Source organism: Neodiprion pinetum, chromosome 1 (assembly GCF_021155775.2).
Source record: "Neodiprion pinetum isolate iyNeoPine1 chromosome 1, iyNeoPine1.2, whole genome shotgun sequence".
In the NCBI taxonomy this organism is placed as follows: domain Eukaryota; kingdom Metazoa; phylum Arthropoda; class Insecta; order Hymenoptera; family Diprionidae; genus Neodiprion; species Neodiprion pinetum.
Window position 1 is genome coordinate 14,119,649 of NC_060232.1, and position 22,775 is coordinate 14,142,423.

Genomic DNA, 22,775 nt, shown 5'->3' on the forward strand with positions numbered 1-22,775 from the left:
TATATAATGATTGTAACAAATATAATTATTTCGATAATTATGACAACTTTTCATGTCTTAAAATAATTCGTTGTATGTAATTCTGCAAGACATTATGGTCGAATACAGAGAAATGAGGGCAAGCGATTTTAGGCAAATTATGTCACATTGAGAAGGCATATCCGTCCGTATTATTGGAATAAAATAATGACTGTGTCGATAAAGTTATGGTACTAACATTTACAGTCGCTACGTAGTTTTACGTACTCACTTCGTACCGTCTCAATCTTAAGCTTTCATACCGACCATACTTTGGCTGCTACAAATGTCGGTACGAGCCCGTTACGTAGAGTCGATAGAGCAGAAACCTCCTACGCTCCCAGGCCCACTTGGGCACACTTGCCCGCCGAAAGCCATCCGAAAACTGATACACAAAAATTTACTTAGGGACCCCAGGGGTAACTGTCTTTATAATCTTCAGTCAAAGTTTACTGGGTTCCCGAAGAATTTTAAAGAATTGTTTTGGCGCCATTCAAAGAATTGTTCGCCTGATAGGTTGGCAATGCTGTGCGGTCAGCTGTGTCAAATAAACATGGCAGCGTCGAATAGCCGGGTCGACGAGTTGACAAGTTATTTTAAAACACATAACAAAATCAAAGAGCAACAAAGCCACTCAGCAAAGGTACACAGCGTTGGCTGGAGCTGTGACGGGAGACTACTGGCGTCCGGCTCGTTCGACAAGTGTGTTTGTATTTTTTCTCTTGGAACCGATCGTTTGGTGAGTAAAAGCTCGCTGTGCGTTTACGTGTTTATGTATTATAAATTTGATATACTTTAATGAACCTCTGCAGTTTAAGACTATGTTGTGCTTACTCTTCACTGACCGCATGAAGAGTCATCTTATTTTGACTCATTAGAGTCAGTATTTTTATAACATTTTGATATAAATCGAAAGTTTTTAGGTATACAGGGTCATCCACGACTATTGCTTCATAGGCTAACAATATATTTCTCATAAAAATCTGTGACAGAAACGTTTTCGTTTCTGATTCGAAATTCGTTATTTGCAAATTACTGTCGTTGATAAATGAATAAATAAAATTTTCCATTCATCGCATTTTAAGCAATTCTAAAGTTGCAAGCTAGCGATTTTTTCTGAAATATTTTGTTACCACCTTCAATCTCATAAATTTGATGCAATATATGCATTCAATTTAACTACAATATAGAGTTATTATTCAATGCAGGTGATCAATTGTGGAATTAACTATACAAGTATATTTATGATCCATGGAACCCATAAAGTGAAAAAATTTACAAATACAAGCTCCATGCAATACACACTTAAAAACAATATAAAAGCATTTTGTATAAATACAAAAACCTTTGTTCTAGAAACAAGAGACAACGTTTCGCGGACATGGAGGAAGCGTGGATCAATTATGTTGGCACTCATTTCACCCTGAGCTACTATCAACTGCAAGTGGAGATAAAACCATGCGTATTTGGGACACAAGATCTCAAAAATGCACAGCAAATATTGCGACACGGGGTGAAAACATCAATATATCTTGGTCGCCTGATGGTAACACAATAGCAGTTGGCAACAAGGAGGATTTAGTGACATTCATTGATGCAAGAGTAATGAAAATTCGTGCCGAGGAACAATTCAACTTTGAAGTCAATGAAATATCTTGGAACAAAGATTCGGACACATTTTATCTTACAAATGGTCAGGGATGTGTTCATATTCTAAGCTATCCGGACCTAGAACTACTGCATGTAATCAAAGCTCATCCAGGAACATGCATTTGCATTGAATTTGACCCTACTGGTCGTTACTTCGCAACAGGGTCAGCTGATGCTTTAGTGTCTCTGTGGGATGCTGATGAATTATGTTGCCTAAGGACATTTTCTCGATTGGAATGGCCTGTTAGAACCATTTCATTCTCTCATGATGGGCAACTCCTAGCAGCTGCTTCTGAAGACTTGGTCATAGACATTGGAGAGGTAGAAACGGGAGAAAAAGTTGCCGATATACCGGTCGAAGCTGCAACATTTACGGTGGCGTGGCATCCAAAACAATATTTATTGGCATATGCGTGTGACGATAAAGACACTTACGATCGAAAAAGGGATGCTGGAAGCTTGAAAGTTTTTGGGTTTTCAAGCGAATAAAATTGGATTTTACCATATTGACTGCTTTTCGTCAACTTTCTTTAAATGGGATTTTTATTTGACAATGACGTTTTTGTTAGATCTCATGTGTGATACCTTTACATGATACATATAACATTATAGCACGATAAAATAGTACTCTCTACACCTAATGCTCTAAGATGATTTTAAAATTCATATGCAATTTTGATCAATATTTGTTGAAGAGGGAAGCTTTTGTAGTGGGTTATTTTGGTTTAATGCTATGTTCATTACTTCAATAGCACTGTACATGCCTGTATGTTCTCCATATATCTGAATATTCTGTAATTTGAGACGTGTCAATTACTTTTCTTACAAATGCAAAGCCAGATAAGAATATGAATATTGCCTCTACTCTAAACTGATCCTTCTGTAAGCTTACTGTTTTTTTCTTTTCAGTTTTTACTATAAACAATTTGAAGCTCACAAGAAAGTATTGATTACACTAGTTCGAATGTATAAAAAATTAGTTTGAAAACACATGAGTCTGACAAATCAACAAAATTTTGAACACCCTCTCTCAACGTTCTGTATCACATTATTTTTATATGCTTATTCAGATGGTGGGTCACATTGAAGAAAATTGAAAATCTGTCTTTCCATCATCCGTATTTTACACCTGTGTTTGCGGTAGTCTCACCAGGAATGTATACAAAATTAACACAAAGTTCTGCTTGCATTGTGTGAGATAGATACTAAGTATACGAATACATAAATATGAGTAGATGTTACTAGTACAGTGAATACAATCATAGTGCTACTCCTATGCGTAAAAGCATGCCAGCAGGTCTGAGAGCTGTAATTGTTACAAACTAGTGAATGGCTCGAAGCACAGCAACTACAAACTCGAAATATCGATAAAGATTTTGAAGAATCAGAGGGATTTCTGTACGAAAACTATTAACACCTAGATATAATGATTTGCTGTAAAACCTTGATTATCGAAACGCTGAGTTCATACTTCCTAAGCAATTACTCAATCTGCTGTAATCAAGATACAATAAACGAAAACGTATTGTGATATTAAGTAAAAGTTGTGAAAATCCAAAATATGCTATTAATTGTACTTTATAAATCAACTAAATCAACACGGATGAATAGCAATCTACTCACACAAGAACAGCATGGCTGTCTTGACACAGATCTGAAGGATCCAAAAAAAAAATACAAAACACTGAAATAGTACTGACGGGTGACATAAATATGAATTTGTTGAACCAAAACAGTCTTTTGCCAGAATACTTGGAAGTACTTTGTGGCCAGAGGTTTATACCCGTGGTGGACGAGCCAACAAGAGTAACACAACTAACTTCCGCCTGCATCAATCACTACTTTGTTTGTATGAGGCAGTATGTTGGTGACATATTAGCCATGGTATTAAAAATCCACGTTGCAAAACATTTGTCTATATTCTCAAAACTGAAAGATGCACTAAATACTTTTACAAAACCTTGAAACAGATGGTAAAAGAACAGAGCAGAACACTTCTGCGACAAGAGAATAGAGATAAAATGACAAAATGATGTTAATACAAATGTGACATTTGTAATTGGAGAAGCAAAGGAACTTAGAGAAATTTAGAAAGCCATTGAATCCCACTACACAAAGAAAAAAAGTCTGTCACCATAGGGATACTGATGTTAGTTAACGTAAGGGACAAGATTTTTAAGGATGCCATAAACGTGAATAGTGCAGTTTGAATAAAAAATCAAAAGAATTGTAAACCGTGTAAATTAATTTATAGAAAAAAACAAAATAAATCCAAAAATGATCGCATACCTAGTTGGAACAAGTAGGGTGTTATGGAAGAACGTAATTAGTAAATTTCATATTAGGAGTAACTTTCAATTTCTAGATAACATAAAACTGTGGTAGAAAAAAAAATACTGCAGATAGCTGTAGCAAATATTTTGTGAATGTGTGCAAAAACTTGAAGGTAGAATATCGATAAGAGAAGTGCCGGTCAAACAAGACAAGGTCGAGCAGTTTACGTTACTGGATCTTGTTAGCAATGAAGTAATAATTAGTGTTCATTGTAGTATTAGGATATAGTATGATAGAGAAATTAAAACTAGGTAAAACCCTATGTGTATAAAGTCATATCTATACCACATGGCCACTGGTGAAAATAATAAATGGCATATGCAGGGGAGATACTTTCCAACAGTATTCAAAAAAATATTAGTAGATAATAAAAGTATTGAACCAAAGAATGAGACTAGGAAAATATCAACTAGTCTCACTAATTGCTAGTACAGCTAAAATAGTTGAAACATGTTCTAAAGATATAATGCTCAAATTCATCATTTAGAAAAGGAAAATTTACTCAGATGTTTTGACTTGCCTTACCAATAAAGTAAAAAATCCTTGGTGGTTTTAGTGGACTCGGCAAAGACGTTTCTTACAGTAAATCATGGTAAGATACTAGATCAACTGGAAAAATGATCTTTTGAGAATTTGTGAATGATCTATTTTATAGGTATTGAGTGGAAAAGAATGCAGATTGTGACAATCAAAATGAAATACCATCGAAAATTTTGTCACGTGTTGCATACCTATATAATTCATACTCGGGCCTTTGCTTTTATGCATAATTATATAATAAATATATTGCTGTATATTCCCTAGAGCGTGTTCAGCTTTCAACTTTGGCAAGGAAGGATACTAAGGATTGCAAAACTAGTAGACTGTTTACATTGGATCGCTTTTTCAGCATTGAGGTACGAGTTGTCAACGTTTTGTACATAAGTACCGACAAACAAACAGTAATTTCAATCGGATATACAATAATTTATTATTTGTACAATTCACGTATATTAACAGTGTTCATCTAAAATTGGACTATACCAATTATTTACCTATTGACAAAATTACTACTCCATCACTTCTGGTTTTCCTAGTATTATTCACAAGGTAATCGACAATACTGTATTAATCGAATAATGCACTATAGAAGCAAAGATCTTGATCATGCATTCTCTGTCTCATGAATATTTCAAGTCAAAGATCTATGTTTTTGACCGAATATCACATAATCAGTTGATAGTTATATACAAATATTGCATATTGATAATCAACCTAGACTTATCAACATTCCTTTCTAATATTACAATAATACTTTACAAAGTGACCTAATTTATTGAATAATGAGCACAAGTTACACATATAAGCGAGAATATTTATGCTATGCACAAACTATGTCATTAATATTCGATCAATATCAAACTTGCAATATCTTTTCGCAGCTTTAAATGCGTGTAAAGTGCTGCGAGGTCTAGGTTGTCCTGTAATATTAAACAAAATTTAATATCAAACTAACGGAGGCTGTAAATAATCGCCTTTGTGAAATCAGTTGCAGAACTTTGTCCACCCAAGTCCTTGGTGCGGACTTTTCCATCGTTCAATACACGATTAATAGCGTCTCTGATCTGTTCTGCATAAGTTCGTAAATTAACGTGATTTAGAAGTTTGACAGAACATAAAAGCATGGCAGTGGGATTTGCCACATTTTTACCCACAGCCTCTGAATACGTGTGACGCGCACCCTGTAAATTAAAAGTGAAGAACATCAATGACAATTTCATTATGAATTCTTTAATCATGGCAATGTTTTCACAGTGATAAAATGCCTGTGCTGGAGAATGAGAAGCGTTCAGAATAATAAATTTTTCAGAACCAGTTACAGTAGTACCAATTATAAGAGTCCTCGTTGTAAAAGAAGTTCCCCTTCGTTGTCCTTGAGCTAGTTTTATAGCTTCCCCCACTCTACCTGTGTACCTGAGGTCTCCTAACTTTTGATTCCGCGAATGATACGTGTTTAGTCACCGAATTCGTGTACATATCTGTGATTCTTTTATAACGAGAAGTGTGATGAACATCGACACATTCACACACATGCGGTTTCCAATCTCTCCAGGCAGTAGTTGGGACACACTTCGATAACGAATTTATTGGAATCCTATTCCCTTAACCACCCTAATATTCTCTTATAACAAGGTAGTACTGTAAAAGATACTTACAGGTTCGAAAACAACACACTCCGCACTGAAGCTGGCGCCAGCAACAACTCCAGCACCACCAACCAATCCGGATGCCAAATTATCGACGATATTACCGTACAAATTAGGTGTAACCATAACGTCAAACTGTCGTGGGTTGGACACCATTTGCATTGTACAATTATCAACAATCATCTTTTCAAATTGAATTCTGAAAAAAATAATCATATTTTTCTTTGTGAACAAATTATGTAAATCAGTAGATCCAGAACAAAATTATGATAAAAATAGACGAAACCTTATTTTATTTTAGATAAAAATAGAGTGATCTGACACAACAACATTAATAGAGAAAATTAAATAGGATAGTTAAATATAATGTTGAAGTACATAATGTGGGTGATATGAAATATTTTAAAAAAATCGCTGTTTTGCAACTCGAAATTGTTAAAACGTAGTAACTTGTACACTACAGCTTGGATAAAGCAAAATATTACTCATTCTGCAGGCACAACTTCTGCAAATTAATTCCAAAGTAGCATAACATTTTTAGTTTTCAATATTTCGTTACTTTCCTTATGAACTTCAACCTCGTATAATACAATCCTATATTGAGATATTCATATAAATGGTCTATGCTCCATAGATTGATAAAAAAAAAATATATACATATATGTATATGTGTGTGTGTGTGTATACCTTGGGTACAGTTTAGCTATCTCTTCACATGATCGCAAGAAGAGCCCATCACCAAGCTTCATAATATTAGCTTTGTGTACACATGTAACCTTCTTGCGATTATTTCTGGTTGCATAGTCAAACGCAAATTTAGCAATCCTCTGAGATTTCGTGGCAGTGACGATCTTCAGACACTCAACAACTCCTTTGACACTTTCGTGTTCCAATGCAGAATACTCACCTTCAGTTTGTTCTCTTATTATAACACAGTCCACGTTTTGATGACGAGATTTAATACCGGGCAAAGACTTCACGTGTACAACATTAGAATACAGGTCTAAGCTGCGCCTAAGTTTCATATTCAAAGTTTGTAACTCTCCAGTATGAGAGTGATCTGGCGTTGCCAAAATACCCTGAAAAATTAAATTTCACACTATTTAATGTCTTCGTTTTATTCTTAATTTAATATTAACACTAAATGAATTGATTTCTTTACCAGTAATTAGACGAAAATGTACTAGTTTATGCTATCCCAATGAATCTTTTAATAAGAATACACTTGCTACTCGAAAATTAAATACGAATATCTCAAAACAAAGGTATATCAGGTCGATCTCTCCAATTTTGATTTTATTCATATATACTGTAGTGCATCGAAAACTCAGCAAGACGTATTTTTTTTTATCCAGAAATTACCTTGTTGAGTGCCCATCTATGCAGGTCATTTTCATCTCCTTAAAATGATTTATGATTCTATTGATGAATGAAACATTTTAGCATTAGATTCATTCAAGCACATCAAGAAATCACCTTGTTGGATGCCCAGCTTTGAGGTTCATTTTTACCCCCTCAAAGTGTTTTACAGCCGATTAAATAAAAATTCCTGTCGCTTAATTTTCGATGCACTATAATATATATGAACTCAAAATCAAAGAGATCGACCTGAGACACATTCCTTGTCAGAGCCAGATGTTTCTTCATGATCTTGATAGTGGATTATGCATTGCATAATCATTTTTGTATTAAAGTCCATTGCAAAATTGAAGGCACGGGTACTAATTTTTTGCTTCTTTATTTTGATTCCATTTTTTCGTAATTTCCAAATTCAACACAATGTGTCATGTCGAAATTAAATGGTATACTATATTTCCTTAATTTCATGCAGCCATGACAAACAATATTATTTGTCAGGAGACATTTAGCTGATGCATATTTTAAAATCTTTTCTTCGTTTTTTTACTGTTTATTAATAATTCAGGAATTGAGTAACATTTTACGTTTGTTCGGATGCTGAAAACTTCAAGATCCTCAAATGAAATTCTGCCCAAGTAATTTTCACAGTCTAGAATATAGCTACACTTAAAGCTTAAAGTGTGACAGCACAATAGTACTCAAACTATTGATGAAACTCAAAAAAGTTGGAGATGAAAGTTACATTCTTCGAGAAGGCCGTCATACTGGACCATCTTATTTCTTTTTCGGTGGAGACACTGAAGCTACGTCAAGGTGAACACCACTTTTTTAAACGGAACAATGTATTTTTTTTCTACGTTATTGCTGACTTTGAGGCAAATTCAGTGATCTACAACACAAGGGCATTCTAGGCACATAAAGTATGAAAATAGTTAAAAAATCAAATCAAATCAAAATAAATATTGTCAACGGATTAACTAACCTTGGTTCGTGTCTACCCACAGAAGATACCTAGCTTAACCCAACATCACTTGATTACTTTTTATGGGCTTTTGTCAGAGAAAGTGTAATGGCGGTAGCACCTACCACGCCTGACGATATGAAAGGAAGAATACACCGAGCATGTACTGAAATTACACCACAAATGTTAGCTGAAGTTAGATGGTCTTTTCATCAGTAAATTAACAATTGTTCACAAGTCGAGGGTCGTCAGTTCGAGCATCTTCTGTAGGTAGATACAAACCAAGGTTAGTAAATCCTTTGAAAATAATTCTTTTGATTTGATTTGATTTTTCGACTATTGTCACACTTCGCATGCCTAGAATGACCTTGTGTTGTAGATCACCGAATTTGCCTCAATCAGTAATAATGTCGTAGAAAAAAAATGTGGTGTTGACCTTGACGAAGCTTCAGCACCTCCACCAAAAAAGAAATAAGATGGTCCAGTATGACAGTCTTCTAGAACAATGTAACTTCCATCTGAAACTTTTTTGAGTATCATCAATAGTTTGACTACTATTGCTCTGTCACACTTTAAATACCCTGTAGATGAACCAAACAAAATGGTAGTTGCAGGTGGAAAGACGCCGATCTTTTTTATTTCAACTAAATATCAGTTAATAAAATACATGTTTCGTTGCCTCTTACATCTGTAACAAACCATTTTATTGTATTAATAGGTATTTAAATGTAATGACTAATTCTGCGTTTTCACAACCTTAACCCGTGACAGGTAAATATCCAAACCGTATACCTCTCGTGGCAATGAGTGTAAAAAATAGTCAATGGAAATTACTTTCAAATATCTCACTTTTTAATAAAGCTAGAAAGATTTCTTTTTTTAAATTAATGTTCAAACAATTCCGTATGAAATGGTTGTATTATGAAACTAATTAAGTTGGACTAAACAAATAAAAATGAACGTTGAAGGTGTTCAACAAGATTCTTAGGGCCGAAATTTTACCATCATTGCCTGTCAGGGGTTAATTGTCGTTCTGATTAGATCTACCAGTGTTTTTCCCTGGTGTAGCATTATAGAGGAGGTGAATAAAAAAATTCTCCCCAGTCTTCTGTATCCTTAGTAGTTCTATCGAAGAAAGTCCTACGTTACGCAGAAATTATTGCAATGGAAATGATCATGGCGAGTTAAAACATAAACATGAAACAAAAAGTACATCAGATAAGGAGCCGACAATGGAGCACTTGGCCATAAAACAGTTGCCACCGTATTGCCACTCATATGGTATACCAAAGTTTATTGCGTCTACGTATACTCTAGATAACTGATATGAATGAAAATGGCACATATTTTATCAGATAGGATCACTGTTGTAATTCGCATATAAATTGCTTCAGAAAATTGAAAAGTACATGATAGATATCCAAATAAAACGTACTTTGTCAATTTTAACATGAACTTGTAACCTTTCTACTGAAAAGAACCTGCTCTTATTATACTGAATTGACAAGTTGTGACATTCATTATGTGCATAATAAATAACTTGAAAGTACGCTAACATATAAAAAAACGAAACTTATTCCTGATTCAAATCACAGAGAAAAGATGAACACACAATTCTACTTGATGTAAAATAAAAATTTGATATAAGTTGCGAATTCAACTTGCAGTAGCATAACTGAAATGTTAGTTGTGCTTAAGTTAATAAAACTGACAAATAAAAAGCACTGGTTGTAATAAACTTAGTGTCAGCAAGCAAATAATATCTCATAAAAAGTAATGAAGTAAATACCTTTAAACAAACACGATTCTTAGCAATACTACCAGAGACTCGTTCAAGAGGAGCACTCAATGTTGGGTTGACTTCGGACAAAAAGAACGTTTCAAATTCAATGGGCACATTTGCAGCTTTGAAAACTTCTTGAACAGAATAGACAAGTTCTGGTCCGACTCCATCTCCGGGAATAAGCGTACATTTTGTTCTTGATTCTTTTTGCACACCCTGAAAATAATAGCAGAAAAATTAATGTGTGATATTCAAATTGCTAAATTACACTATGGTGAAATAATTTACTTACTACGTCCTGCTGATATACAACTCCCAGATGGAATTTTCTGGCTACTGGGCCTTTTGGGGCAGCCTAAAGCACCAAGAATCCATGCATAAAATTGATGCATTCAAAGCAACATCAGGGACCAGTTTGGAATTGGGGAAGAGAAGAAATAGATATGTAATAAAATAAGTTATTGTAGCAAATATAATGCATCAAGATGCAAAATTATTTCAAGGTTGTTGGTCGAAACTGTGACAGAAGCGAGTATTGATATAGAGCTGATTTGGTCTTAATTTAATTATATTTTTAATTTATTTAAGTAGACTGCAAAATGAATTATCAGTTTCAGATTAATGCCAAATTCGTATAAAATTGTCCGATTGATTCTCCACGGTGATCTATGGAATCAGTGAACCCTTTATCAATTAAAAACTTTGTTTGCATTTTGAGCGATGCTTGTCAATCGTTATGTAAAATAAGTTAGAAATACCTGAGCCAGAACCTTGCAGACCTTCCTCGCAAGTAGCGCCATTTTTCACGAAGGAGACGAATCTCTGAACGGCTTGCGCTACAAAATTTTATTGCTGTTATCGACAATGTTATCGACTCCGAAAGCGGCTATCGATATACCTAACAAAAGCAGTGTTGCCAGTGTTAGTACCAGAGATGAGTAGGGAGATGTCCAACGCTCGCGTTTTAGGCCGTGTTCGTAAATTGACTGCCAGTACTAAAAATTCCCTAGGACAGAGACAGAGCTATCCATGAACTCGGCAACGCAAAAGAGTTAAAAGATTGGTGACTGTACTGTGAGTCAATTTTCGACCACGGCCTTAGGTGATCCCACCAGAGTGGCGCTGAAACGGAGCGGTGAATCGAGAAGTAGAATTTTGTGATCATCGCTTCGGTCGATGCTGCAGAGTTCTTTTAGGGCTACACCAACATGATGATCATAAATATGCTTGGTGGATAATACAATCGCACGTTCTCTGATGTTTGCGTGTGTGCGGTGCTCGTAGGCGAGTTAGAACGTAGTTGCGCGGGCATACCCACACGGCAAAACGCTCGGCTCACGGACGCACGCACACCACACACCGTCGGCCACGAGCGACTAACCCCAACGTTCTAACACACACTGGGTGGATTGGGTGTATATATGGGGCATTTCATCCAAATTCAACATATTCATTCGTTATCGTATGATATAATCATTTATATCAAACATTATATCAATACGGTAACGAATGAATATGAAATATTTGGGCATCCGGATTTTGTACGTAGGCTCGTAGTGAGTAAAATAATTAGCGGAATGAAAAGAAATATAAGAATGAAGATTTAATAGGGAAAATTTAACAGAGCCTCATTCTATTTTCCGATTTTTCCGATTTTTAATTATTGTGCAGCGGTGTACACTGACATAACAAGCCAGCAACAGCTACAGCTCCAAAGAAAACTAAATGCTTGCGTCCGGTATATTTGTAAACTATCTAAGTACGAACATGTCACTCCGTGCTTTGCTAGTCTCCGCTCGCTCACACTTTGGTCTAGAAGAGAATTTTTCCTGGTCTGTTTATTATACAAGGCTCTTGTGTTAAATCAAAAGCCACTCATCAAAAGAGATATGCGTATTCTTGAACCTCGCGTTCGCCGAGGGGATGTCAGGCAAGACTACTTTGAGCTTCCGCGCTGTCGTGGTGCCAAAGATCAATTGTTCATGATCGCGGCTGCCATGTCTTGGAACCTGCTGCCGGCCTACTGTACGACTCAGCCATCGTTCCAAGAATTTCGTAGAATCTGTTATAAGTATTTATTAAATATCGAATCGAGCTAGATCACTTGACATGTTGTTGTCGATGCTATCATTTTATTTTATCTTGTTACATGTCATTTTTATTTTTTATTTTTGAGTTATAATTGCTGGTAATGTGCGATGTGTGGGTGATGCGAGATATATTGTGTATGGAACACTATACTATATTTAAACCCTGTTTATTGTTTTACTTATGTCTGTCATTTATATATTTATATAAGTCTCGAAATCAGAGACTTGGTAATTTCGAGGAAAGGTGGAGAAATCACGACATGTGAAGTTGCAGTAAATAACTGTAATTAAAAAATACAAAGTAATAAAATGATGTTTACAATTGAATAATGTTACATTAACTAATATTGCAGATGAATATTACTTTAACTTTAGCGCCGCACCTGAATCAATCACAATCGTCGGTATCTCGTAGTGATTATGTATAGCTTTATCCTGAACTATGCCGTATGACCGCTAACGAGCGACTCTGTTGATTCCGCTGTGTTTTTACTCGACGTCTCCTTTAGTTGTATACATAACAGATCCGTGATGTACCTGAATGGGAGACTAATAAGTTTGATAAGGTGTCAATTTTACATTTATAGTGTACATCATTATTCTATGTATTGTCTTATTGGACGGCCGCAAGGAGTCTAGGCTCCACGGCCGATTAAATAAACATTTTTATTATTATTATTATTATTATTATTATTATCTAATACAAACGAATTTTGTTTTTTATTTATTGTTATTCATTCCTTTCCATTATCCAAGTAATAAATTGTTTAGGCAAAAATTTGTTCAACGAATCTCTAGTATTTTTTTTTATTTCATATGAAATGAATTCATTGATTTTGCAGAATACATGTGAATTTTTTTTTAGAATTTCCGGCGATTTTGAATATTCCGTTTTCAAAAAATTTTCAAGGCTCTATTTATGAAACTCTTCGTTTGATGCCTCTGAAACTTTTTCAGTGTAATGTATAACCATTTGATGAGAACCGATCCAAAATTCAGGACTTTTGACCCATTTTTAAAAATTGAAAAAATTCGCGAAAATGGGTTTTTCAAAATTGACGAAAATTATAAAAAAATTCATATGTATTCAGAAAAATCAAGACTTCATATCACATGAAATAAAAAGAAATTTTACTAGCGGTTTGTTGAACAAATTTTTGTTTCAAAAGTTTATAAACAAATTTTTGACATTATTATTATTCAGAATGAATTTGCTTATCATCTTGGTTATGATTGATTTTTTTCAGATTCTTATCTCATCGCGAAGTATTAAATATTCTCACCGAGACTCACTTTTGGTTGAGAATATACGTCCCATAAGACCTTAATAAAATATCCATATATTTTTCGATATATTATTAGGTATGAAATACTGATTTTACTCGAGTGTGTACTGCCGTATCCGAGAATATTCAACATATTAAATACAACAAGCAACACAACATACATAACAATATAATTTTATTTTCAACAAGCAATAACTTAAACAAACGAAAGAAATCATGTAGTCTTGGCTAGACTGCACGTATATGGACTTTTAATAAAAAAGAAAGAAACACATGTATTGGACTCGGTTGCATGTGTTGAACGCAACACTGTTGTTTGACTGTCACCCCTTTCCAGAACGCCGGACCTTTGTTTTAATTCGTGCTTTACACGTTGAGCCCACACGTTCGTGCTCGTATGCGTTAAATAAAAGTACAATTAAATTGAGAATAAGAGATCATGTCGCATGAAGTGAAGAAGGAGCGAATTTATGATCGCTGTGCTTATAAGAACTGTACAAATGGGCGGTATAGTACGAATTCGCATTTATATCGTTTTCCGCAATCTACTGATCCTCGTTATGACCTTTGGATACAACATACCGATAAGTACCGTTAATAATATATGAACATTATCATCACAGTATCACTACGAGATACCGACGATTGTGATTGATTCAGGTGCGGCGCTAAAGTTAATGTAATATTCATCTGCAATATTAGTTAATGTAACATTATTCAATTGTAAACATCATTTTATTACTTTGTGTTTTTTAATTACAGTTATTTACTGCAACTTCACATGTCGTGATTTCTCCACCTTTCCTCGAAATTACCAAGTCTCTGATTTCGAGACTTATATAAATATATAAATGACAGACATAAGTAAAACAATAAACAGGGTTTAAATATAGTATAGTGTTCCATACACAATATATCTCGCATCACCCACACATCGCACATTACCAGCAATTATAACTCAAAAATAAAAAATAAAAATGACATGTAACAAGATAAAATAAAATGATAGCATCGACAACAACATGTCAAGTGATCTAGCTCGATTCGATATTTAATAAATACTTATAACAGATTCTACGAAATTCTTGGAACGATGGCTGAGTCGTACAGTAGGCCGGCAGCAGGTTCCAAGACATGGCAGCCGCGATCATGAACAATTGATCTTTGGCACCACGACAGCGCGGAAGCTCAAAGTAGTCTTGCCTGACATCCCCTCGGCGAACGCGAGGTTCAAGAATACGCATATCTCTTTTGATGAGTGGCTTTTGATTTAACACAAGAGCCTTGTATAATAAACAGACCAGGAAAAATTCTCTTCTAGACCAAAGTGTGAGCGAGCGGAGACTAGCAAAGCACGGAGTGACATGTTCGTACTTAGATAGTTTACAAATATACCGGACGCAGGCATTTAGTTTTCTTTGGAGCTGTAGCTGTTGCTGGCTTGTTATGTCAGTGTACACCGCTGCACAATAATTAAAAATCGGAAAAATCGGAAAATAGAATGAGGCTCTGTTAAATTTTCCCTATTAAATCTTCATTCTTATATTTCTTTTCATTCCGCTAATTATTTTACTCACTACGAGCCTACGTACAAAATCCGGAGGCCCAAATATTTCATATTCATTCGTTACCGTATTGATATAATGTTTGATATAAATGATTATATCATACGATAACGAATGAATATGTTGAATTTGGATGAAATGCCCCATATATACACCCAATCCACCCAGTGTGTGTTAGAACGTTGGGGTTAGTCGCTCGTGGCCGACGGTGTGTGGTGTGCGTGCGTCCGTGAGCCGAGCGTTTTGCCGTGTGGGTATGCCCGCGCAACTACGTTCTAACTCGCCTACGAGCACCGCACACACGCAAACATCAGAGAACGTGCGATTGTATTATCCACCAAGCATATTTATGATCATCATGTTGGTGTAGCCCTAAAAGAACTCTGCAGCATCGACCGAAGCGATGATCACAAAATTCTACTTCTCGATTCACCGCTACGTTTCAGCGCCACTCTGGTGGGATCACCTAAAACGCGAGCGTTGGACATCTCCCTAATCATCTCTGTTAGTACAATTGTACTAAATTCAGTACTTCTGTCTACTGTTCAGTACGTTAGTACGACGGTGCCAAATTTAGTACGGTTTTGAAATTTTAGCCGTACTAGAAGTTTTCGAATCCAAAACGCATCTAGATTAGAATTAAAAAAATTCAACGTGTACTCCAAACGCAAACTCGGACCCGTGTGAGGAGCCATCGGTATCAGTCTTCTTTATCGGTCATATTGATTTGAATTGTTTTTATCACCACATAGGTATATACTATAGGTAGCTGTTGATCCCTCGGTGGTCGAGATTGTCGTCGTCCAAGAACCTTGTTAGCGTGCATTGGAGTGCGAAATACAGAATTTACAAAGAATGAATTAGTTAGTAGTAGTTATTGCCTATTTCGTATCGAGTTCGGTTGGAGTACCCCGCCACGGACGCGTTTGCTAGACATTTCTCTCCGTTATGTGCCCTTGTGACGGGTGGCTCTGAAACGCCACGTTACAACGTATACGCTTACAAACGAAATGAAATGTTATTCAATGACAAAATTCTACCGTCACTCAAATATCCGAAATAAATTTGTTTTCATTTTTATACATGAACGTTGCACTATCAAACATCGGAGATGCACTATCAAACACCTACAAACGATCTACAAACGGTTGAGGATTAAAAAAATAAAAATTTATGAAAAATAGAAGCTTACTAAAATCAGCCTTGGGGAAATTCCCTAGAACTGGGGAAATTCCCCACAATCGATAAAACTCCCCAGAAATATTATTGTAACAGAATTGTTTATTGTTTTACAAATAAACTGCTGGATTCCAAACGTTGAGAATATTTTATCGAACACCGACAAACGACGTACAAACGATTGCATATTGATAACATTGCGTTTAATCAAAAATACGGTTAATTAGGGGCCATCGTCACTCAAATTCCCTAGGAAAATTTGTTTCAATCATTATACATAAACTATTGACAATCAGACGCCGGGAATACGCTATCAAACGCCTACTAACGATTCACAAACGATTTCTGAAAGAATTATTCCAATCGGGGTAGATGAGCTTGGGCTAAGTATATGGAGCCCGATTATAGTACTAAAACGATAATATTATATGGTAGTTCTGCAGGGTAGTGCGAGGATCTCGTAATATGGTTTCACACTCGCATCAATAAATTAATATGAGTTTAGCCGACATACCATCAATCTAATGTAATCTAATTAACGGAATCCTTTATAGTTCGTCTGTAGATGATTGTAGTACATTTAGAACTATTTGATAGTGAACCAATTTTTTGAAATAAAATAATAAAAAATTCTACATGTATCTAGCCGACAATCGTGTATAAAATTCAATATTTTCAATAAAGTCCGTCACGTATCGCTAGAGAACCGTTTTTAGGCCAATAATTTATTGTTACAAACTTTTGTTTCTGCAAAGACTGTCTAAACAGCATTGATGTTAAGTGATTAAAGACTTCAAAATGTATGTTTTTGTTGGTATTGTAATAAAATATTTCTATAAATTTTTTGTTTCACTTACAAAGCTACATGTCTCATACAATACTACTCAACCAACAAACAGTATCATAAAATTAAACATATCATTACAGCTACAGCATTACCCACAGCACTAGTATAGTGCACTGATCTCTGTGTTATAGGTATAGAGATCAGTGTTTCACAAGAACAGCCAGCGCTACTGGTGGCGATTTCAAGAACTTCAGATTCCAAGATAAAACGCGTTTGAATTTATCGTATAGGAAAAGCAGGCCGGTGTCAGGGGGCTGCTCTGCGTTTATACGGATCAAAAGAAAGACAGCGAACTTTCTGCATTCAGCTGGAAATGGTGAATAGTAAACTATGGTCACACTTTCTCTTGGCGATTTTAAAGAAACAGGTATGAGATAAATAAAATGACATTTGTTGACGCATATTTTTCGTTTGTATTTGATGAGCTAAAAAACATAAAAGTATTCGACGTTGAAAAAACATCGATGACTTTAAGCGATGTATCGAAAGACATCCATGCAAGGTTCCGATGTATTGCATCGAATAAAAAGCATCGACGTATTTTTTAAGTGGACACCTCTAAATGAGACACTCATATTTGATTGACATTCTTTTTTTTCTTGCATAATTTCTGCGTAGATCTTTTTTGTGTGGAATGTCCCAACTTCTTAATCTCCCAATGACGACGGTATGTTACCAACGTATTGGACGCGACAGTGTTGGTTATGAAGAACTTCTTTAACCGGCGTGGTCAGTTACTTGGTTGATAATACATGAAACTGCTAATACCCTCAAATCCGCTTCTGACCCGGCAGCTGTTGCGAAAAATAACTCAGCGCTGGCAGTCTAGTATATTCTCCCCACCGTGTCCTCCCCTCTATAAAGTGTCGACATTAATACGTCGTATAAACTGCGGTTCGGAGGTTGTGAGAAGTTCTGTATTTTAACATATTGTCATGCCAATTCGCGCTACATATTCGACTTACAGTTTACAGTCGGTTTCGACCTCTCATAGTTAAAGCTAGGTTAACACCGGAATTGAAGTGTGAACGGATCTAATTGGAGCTCGATTCGAACTAAAAAGATAAATAAAACATTGAATACACTACATTAAGATGTTAAAGTATGTTTTAACATCAAGTGTAGATCATTCGTAACTATTCATATCAGTATCCAGCCCAACGGTACTTGAAAACGTATATGATTAAAAACCTAACAAATGGCAACAGTTAAAGCTAAACACACTCTACATAGTGGGATATTTCACCCATTATTGCGACAATGGCAATCACAGAACGTCGAAATTACAGCGAAGAATCTGATGTATCCGATTTTTATATTGTGAGTAAAATCTTAAGTTTTATAAACCAACTCATTATGGCGTTTTTGCTCGTGCGTGCCTTTTTAAAAACACCAACGGGACAAAGTTTCATAATTGTAATTGTCTTCAAATGTGGCACGTTAATGGAGTGCCCTAGTCGACTTCGACGTTGTCGTACATATCTCGAATCATCCTTGTATCTCAAACGCAAAAAACAGCGCTATTCTACATGTAATTTTGAACAAAACCACTCTACCACATTTTCATAAAATCGAGATAGTAAATTCGTTGTAATTATGTAATTTCTTTATTCTTTCATTGAATGAAAATGCATTACAGTGGTTTCGTTCAGAATTGTATGTAGACTGGAATTGTTATGCCCTATTTTGCGTTTGAAATACGTGGACTTGATTAATTTGAGATATATACAACAGTGCCAAATTCGACTACCCCTCCAAAAGAGCATACTCGAACTTATAAGTATATATGTTCGGCACTGTACAAAACAAATTGAACGAAACATTACGTAGAGTATCATCTACAGTATACAAAAAGTTAACAAAATATTACCAAGAATATAGTTTGATCATACCAGTAAGTATTGCTGTTGCGTAGAACAGTTTTGGTTTTCCAAACAATGAGACCACTTGAGTTGAAATCTTGAATAAAACTCTTGTACTGAGTTGAATATTTTCCCATTCCTACGACAAAAACACCTCTATATTTTCCTAAATAACTCAACCATCATTGAGGTAAACACCAATTTACCTATTTTTCACTACCTGTTTCAGGGATGAACCCAATGCTAAGGAGCTGATTCCAAGTATGCCTGGAGTATATCGGTATGGAATTAATGTTTTAAAAGAAATATTAGAGCCGTTGATAGCAAAGGGGTTGCAATCGGTTCTGTTGTTCGGTGTTCCAAGTCACTTGATCAAGGTTATAGGATCTGATATGCTATGATTCTGGTAGAAATTATAACAAGTGTCTTTTCATCCTCATTTGAAAATTTGTAACCATAGGACAAAACTGGTTCCAATGCAGATAGTAGTGAAAATCCAGTTATACAAGCAATACCAGTACTTCGAAAGTGGTTTCCTAACTTGTTAATCACTTGTGATGTTTGCCTATGTGCTTATACTGAACACGGGCATTGTGGAATACTACACTCTGACGGTCGCATCAACAACGAAGCTTCCATCCAACGTATTAGCAAGATTGCTGTCAAATATGGTCAGGCTGGTGAGGAATGAGATATTCAACGTAGTAATCTTGTTCAAAAATTAATAGTGTATGTAATATGCTGAAAACTGGAATTCAAATATGAGAGCTATAAGTACAAAATGTTTCAACTGATGAAATTCGATAATCACAATTATCTGAATGGTTCCTTTTTATACACAAGCCACTACTGCTGAATTCTGTCAGGCAATTTTCGTAGTTTCGTACAGTTGATGAAACCTTAAAATATTTAGTAATCAAGCATTAATTTAGATATTCAACTATTTATCAGGCAGCAAGTAATTTCCTCATAAATAATAATTCATGATTATGGCGGTAAGTAAATACTTCAGGAGATCATAAAATTATAATTGAAAATCCGAAATAACGATTTGATTTGATTTCATGATAGGATGACAAATTTCACAAGAAAAATAAATTTCGTAAACGTGACAAGCCTTGAATCAATTCTTATTAAGAATTCGTATTAATACTTGGTCAATTTTCAAAACTGTACAGGAGCACATGTCGTGGCACCTTCGGACATGATGGATGGTCGGATTGGAGCAATAAAGAAAGCTTTAGCCGCTGCTGATTTACCAAATAAAGTTACAGTTTTATCCTACGCCGTCAAATTTGCATCAGGTTTTTACGGGCCCTTCAGAGATGCCTCAAAGTCTGCTCCGCAATTTGGGGACAGAAAATGCTACCAGCTACCGCCAGGTAGTAATGGGCTTGCAGCAAGAGCAGCTGTAAGATAATATTCGTTGTTTATACTGTAAACATCCTTATCGAGTATTCCATATCAATTGAGTGTAGGAATGAACGTGATATTTTTCATTTTTACCAAGACTTTTTCCTGTGATAATGTAAACCCTGAGAATTATTTTTTTTCAGCTATCCGTTTTTATATTATGAATTTTTAAACTTAACCGAAAAAAAGACCATTAATTCTCAAAAATCAAATATAAATATTTGATTAGTCATTTCTAGGGGTGTACGGGTACTATTCTTTGGGTCGGGTTGGGGAGGGTACTCGAAAATTTCGGATTGCCCAAAAACTCGAGTTCCTCAAAAATCTCGGGTTTGCCGAAAATTGCGGGGTTTTACAAAATTTTGGTCACGGCTGTTTTCGCTTCTCCAAAAATACAGGGACTTCTAAAGTAAAGAGCGATTTTCAAAATTTCGGACATATGACACTTCCGAAATCCCGGACGATTTGAAGGACTATTTCGTAGCCGGCTGGAATTATGATTTCTGGAGGTTCTATTCTCAAAAAATCCGACTAACGGCTCACCGAAGAATATACTATTGAATTCTTTCATACCTGCCTGCTTTATTAGTACATCATCATGAAATACAGTATAATGTCTCAATGGCGCTACTCCCAATAGTGCCGCTTCCCCCACTATCATACTACAGCCCGGCGTTTTCCGCATTCTCTCTTAACAGTGCCGCTGGTGAAATACATACATACTTACTTCAGTGATTTCCTAGTATGTACGTAAATGGAGCACAAAGATACGAAAGTTGCACTTTTTTGTGCGGTACTATTGATAGGGTTGAGAACTAATCCTCGAATACGAGCGTTTGTAATTTTATTATCGACCAGTAGGGGTGCGGGTACTGAAATTCTTTGGGTCGGGTTAGGTCGGGTAAAATGGATTACTTTCGAGTTAGATATGCGAAAATTTAGGGTACTCGAAGATTTCGGACTACCCAAAAATTTCAGGATTGCCAAAAAACCCGACCGAAACCCGAGTTCGAGTACCCGCACATCCCTAGTAATTTAAAACTCTCACATGAAATTGTAGGGTAAAAGTATCATTTTTTTTTCCTTTAGGCTTTCAATATTATTTCAATATATTTCAACGCGAATGTTTTGTATGATAGAGCCCAGAATCTGTTACCGTTACAGTCATATCATGTTATTTAGGTGACGTCATGTTCTATTGGTGTTCACTCTTGGTGCTTTCGGTCTCATGGCAGGTAACTTACGACGATTACTTAACATCAAAGTAAAATTTGTAAATATGTATTTTTTGAACCATTTTTCAAGATTATAAAATGGAAACAACGTACTTCCATTGTGAAAAGTCTGTGAAAATTTTCAAATTGCATCAGAATATTGCCAACTTTGGTTTTTGAAAATCAATTAGATCATTCTTGAGATGGGTTTCAGATTTCGTGGGCTGAAAACTGGTGATCGAAGAAATATAAAAAATTTCATAGACGTTTTTCAGGTATACTATTACAGGAAAAATCATTATTAAAAATATAGAATGTCATGGTCAATCATTCACTAATCTGACGTGGAATACCTCTTGTGCAGATCCACAACATAATTTTGGTTTATGTAATTTGCCTTATGGTTCCTTCATTCGTACTCATCGACTTGACCAATGATCGAAGTATACGTAAATCACACTTGGTGTCATTTTTACAATGGTTAAAATCTAATTATATTTTTCACAGGCTAGAGATGTAGCAGAAGGCGCTGATATGCTCATGGTGAAGCCAGGTTTAGCTTATTTGGATGTAGTTCGGAAAATTAAAGATGCGCATCCAGAGTACCCACTTTTTGTTTACCAAGTGTCTGGTGAATATGCAATGCTTTACCATGGAGCTCAGAGTGGAGCACTTGATTTGGAAAGTGTACTGTATGAAGTATTGACAGCGATGCGGAGAGCCGGTGCTGATTGTATTATCACTTACTTTGTGCCACTGATTTTGGATATGTTAAAACCAAAAAGCAAATATTAGTTCTTGTTAGTGAAATTCTGTTTATTCATACGATGTGGCAGTAATTTTGTTAGGATTGAATAAATACCAAAATACGAACTGTTAATTTTTATCAACAGTTGGTGAGTTTGAATGCAAGAAGCATTTGAATTCGATTCTGTACCAGCTGTAGCAAGGTTGCGTTTCTAAGCTGATAGTATTGACTGAGAATTGCATAATACAGCCAGACATGCATTAGGAATGACCAAAAATAA

The 22,775-nt window shown here is 35.5% G+C and overlaps 3 protein-coding genes across 3 annotated transcripts; 2 read left to right on the forward strand and 1 right to left on the reverse strand.

The window, feature by feature from the left end:
* The first annotated feature begins 289 nt into the window (after positions 1-289).
* Positions 290-5,237, forward strand: tex (THO complex 3 homolog tex). The gene is made up of 2 exons (XM_046624765.2): positions 290-757; positions 1,375-5,237. Exons 1-2 carry the CDS (start codon positions 305-307, stop codon positions 2,155-2,157), a joined length of 1,236 nt encoding a protein of 411 aa, XP_046480721.1. The 5' UTR covers positions 290-304; the 3' UTR covers positions 2,158-5,237.
* Positions 4,948-11,204, reverse strand: Idh3b (isocitrate dehydrogenase [NAD] subunit beta, mitochondrial). Its single transcript, XM_046624893.2, has 6 exons — positions 11,050-11,204; positions 10,584-10,646; positions 10,298-10,507; positions 6,876-7,267; positions 6,198-6,387; positions 4,948-5,723 (listed from the first exon to the last, which is right to left on the reverse strand). The coding sequence occupies exons 1-6, from the start codon at positions 11,089-11,091 to the stop codon at positions 5,493-5,495; spliced, it is 1,128 nt and encodes a 375-aa protein (XP_046480849.1). The 5' UTR covers positions 11,092-11,204; the 3' UTR covers positions 4,948-5,492.
* Positions 11,205-18,109: 6,905 nt separating this feature from the next.
* On the forward strand, positions 18,110-22,775 carry Pbgs (Porphobilinogen synthase). The gene is made up of 5 exons (XM_046624920.2): positions 18,110-18,578; positions 19,350-19,497; positions 19,581-19,800; positions 20,299-20,531; positions 22,255-22,775. The coding sequence occupies exons 1-5, from the start codon at positions 18,457-18,459 to the stop codon at positions 22,540-22,542; spliced, it is 1,011 nt and encodes a 336-aa protein (XP_046480876.1). The 5' UTR covers positions 18,110-18,456; the 3' UTR covers positions 22,543-22,775.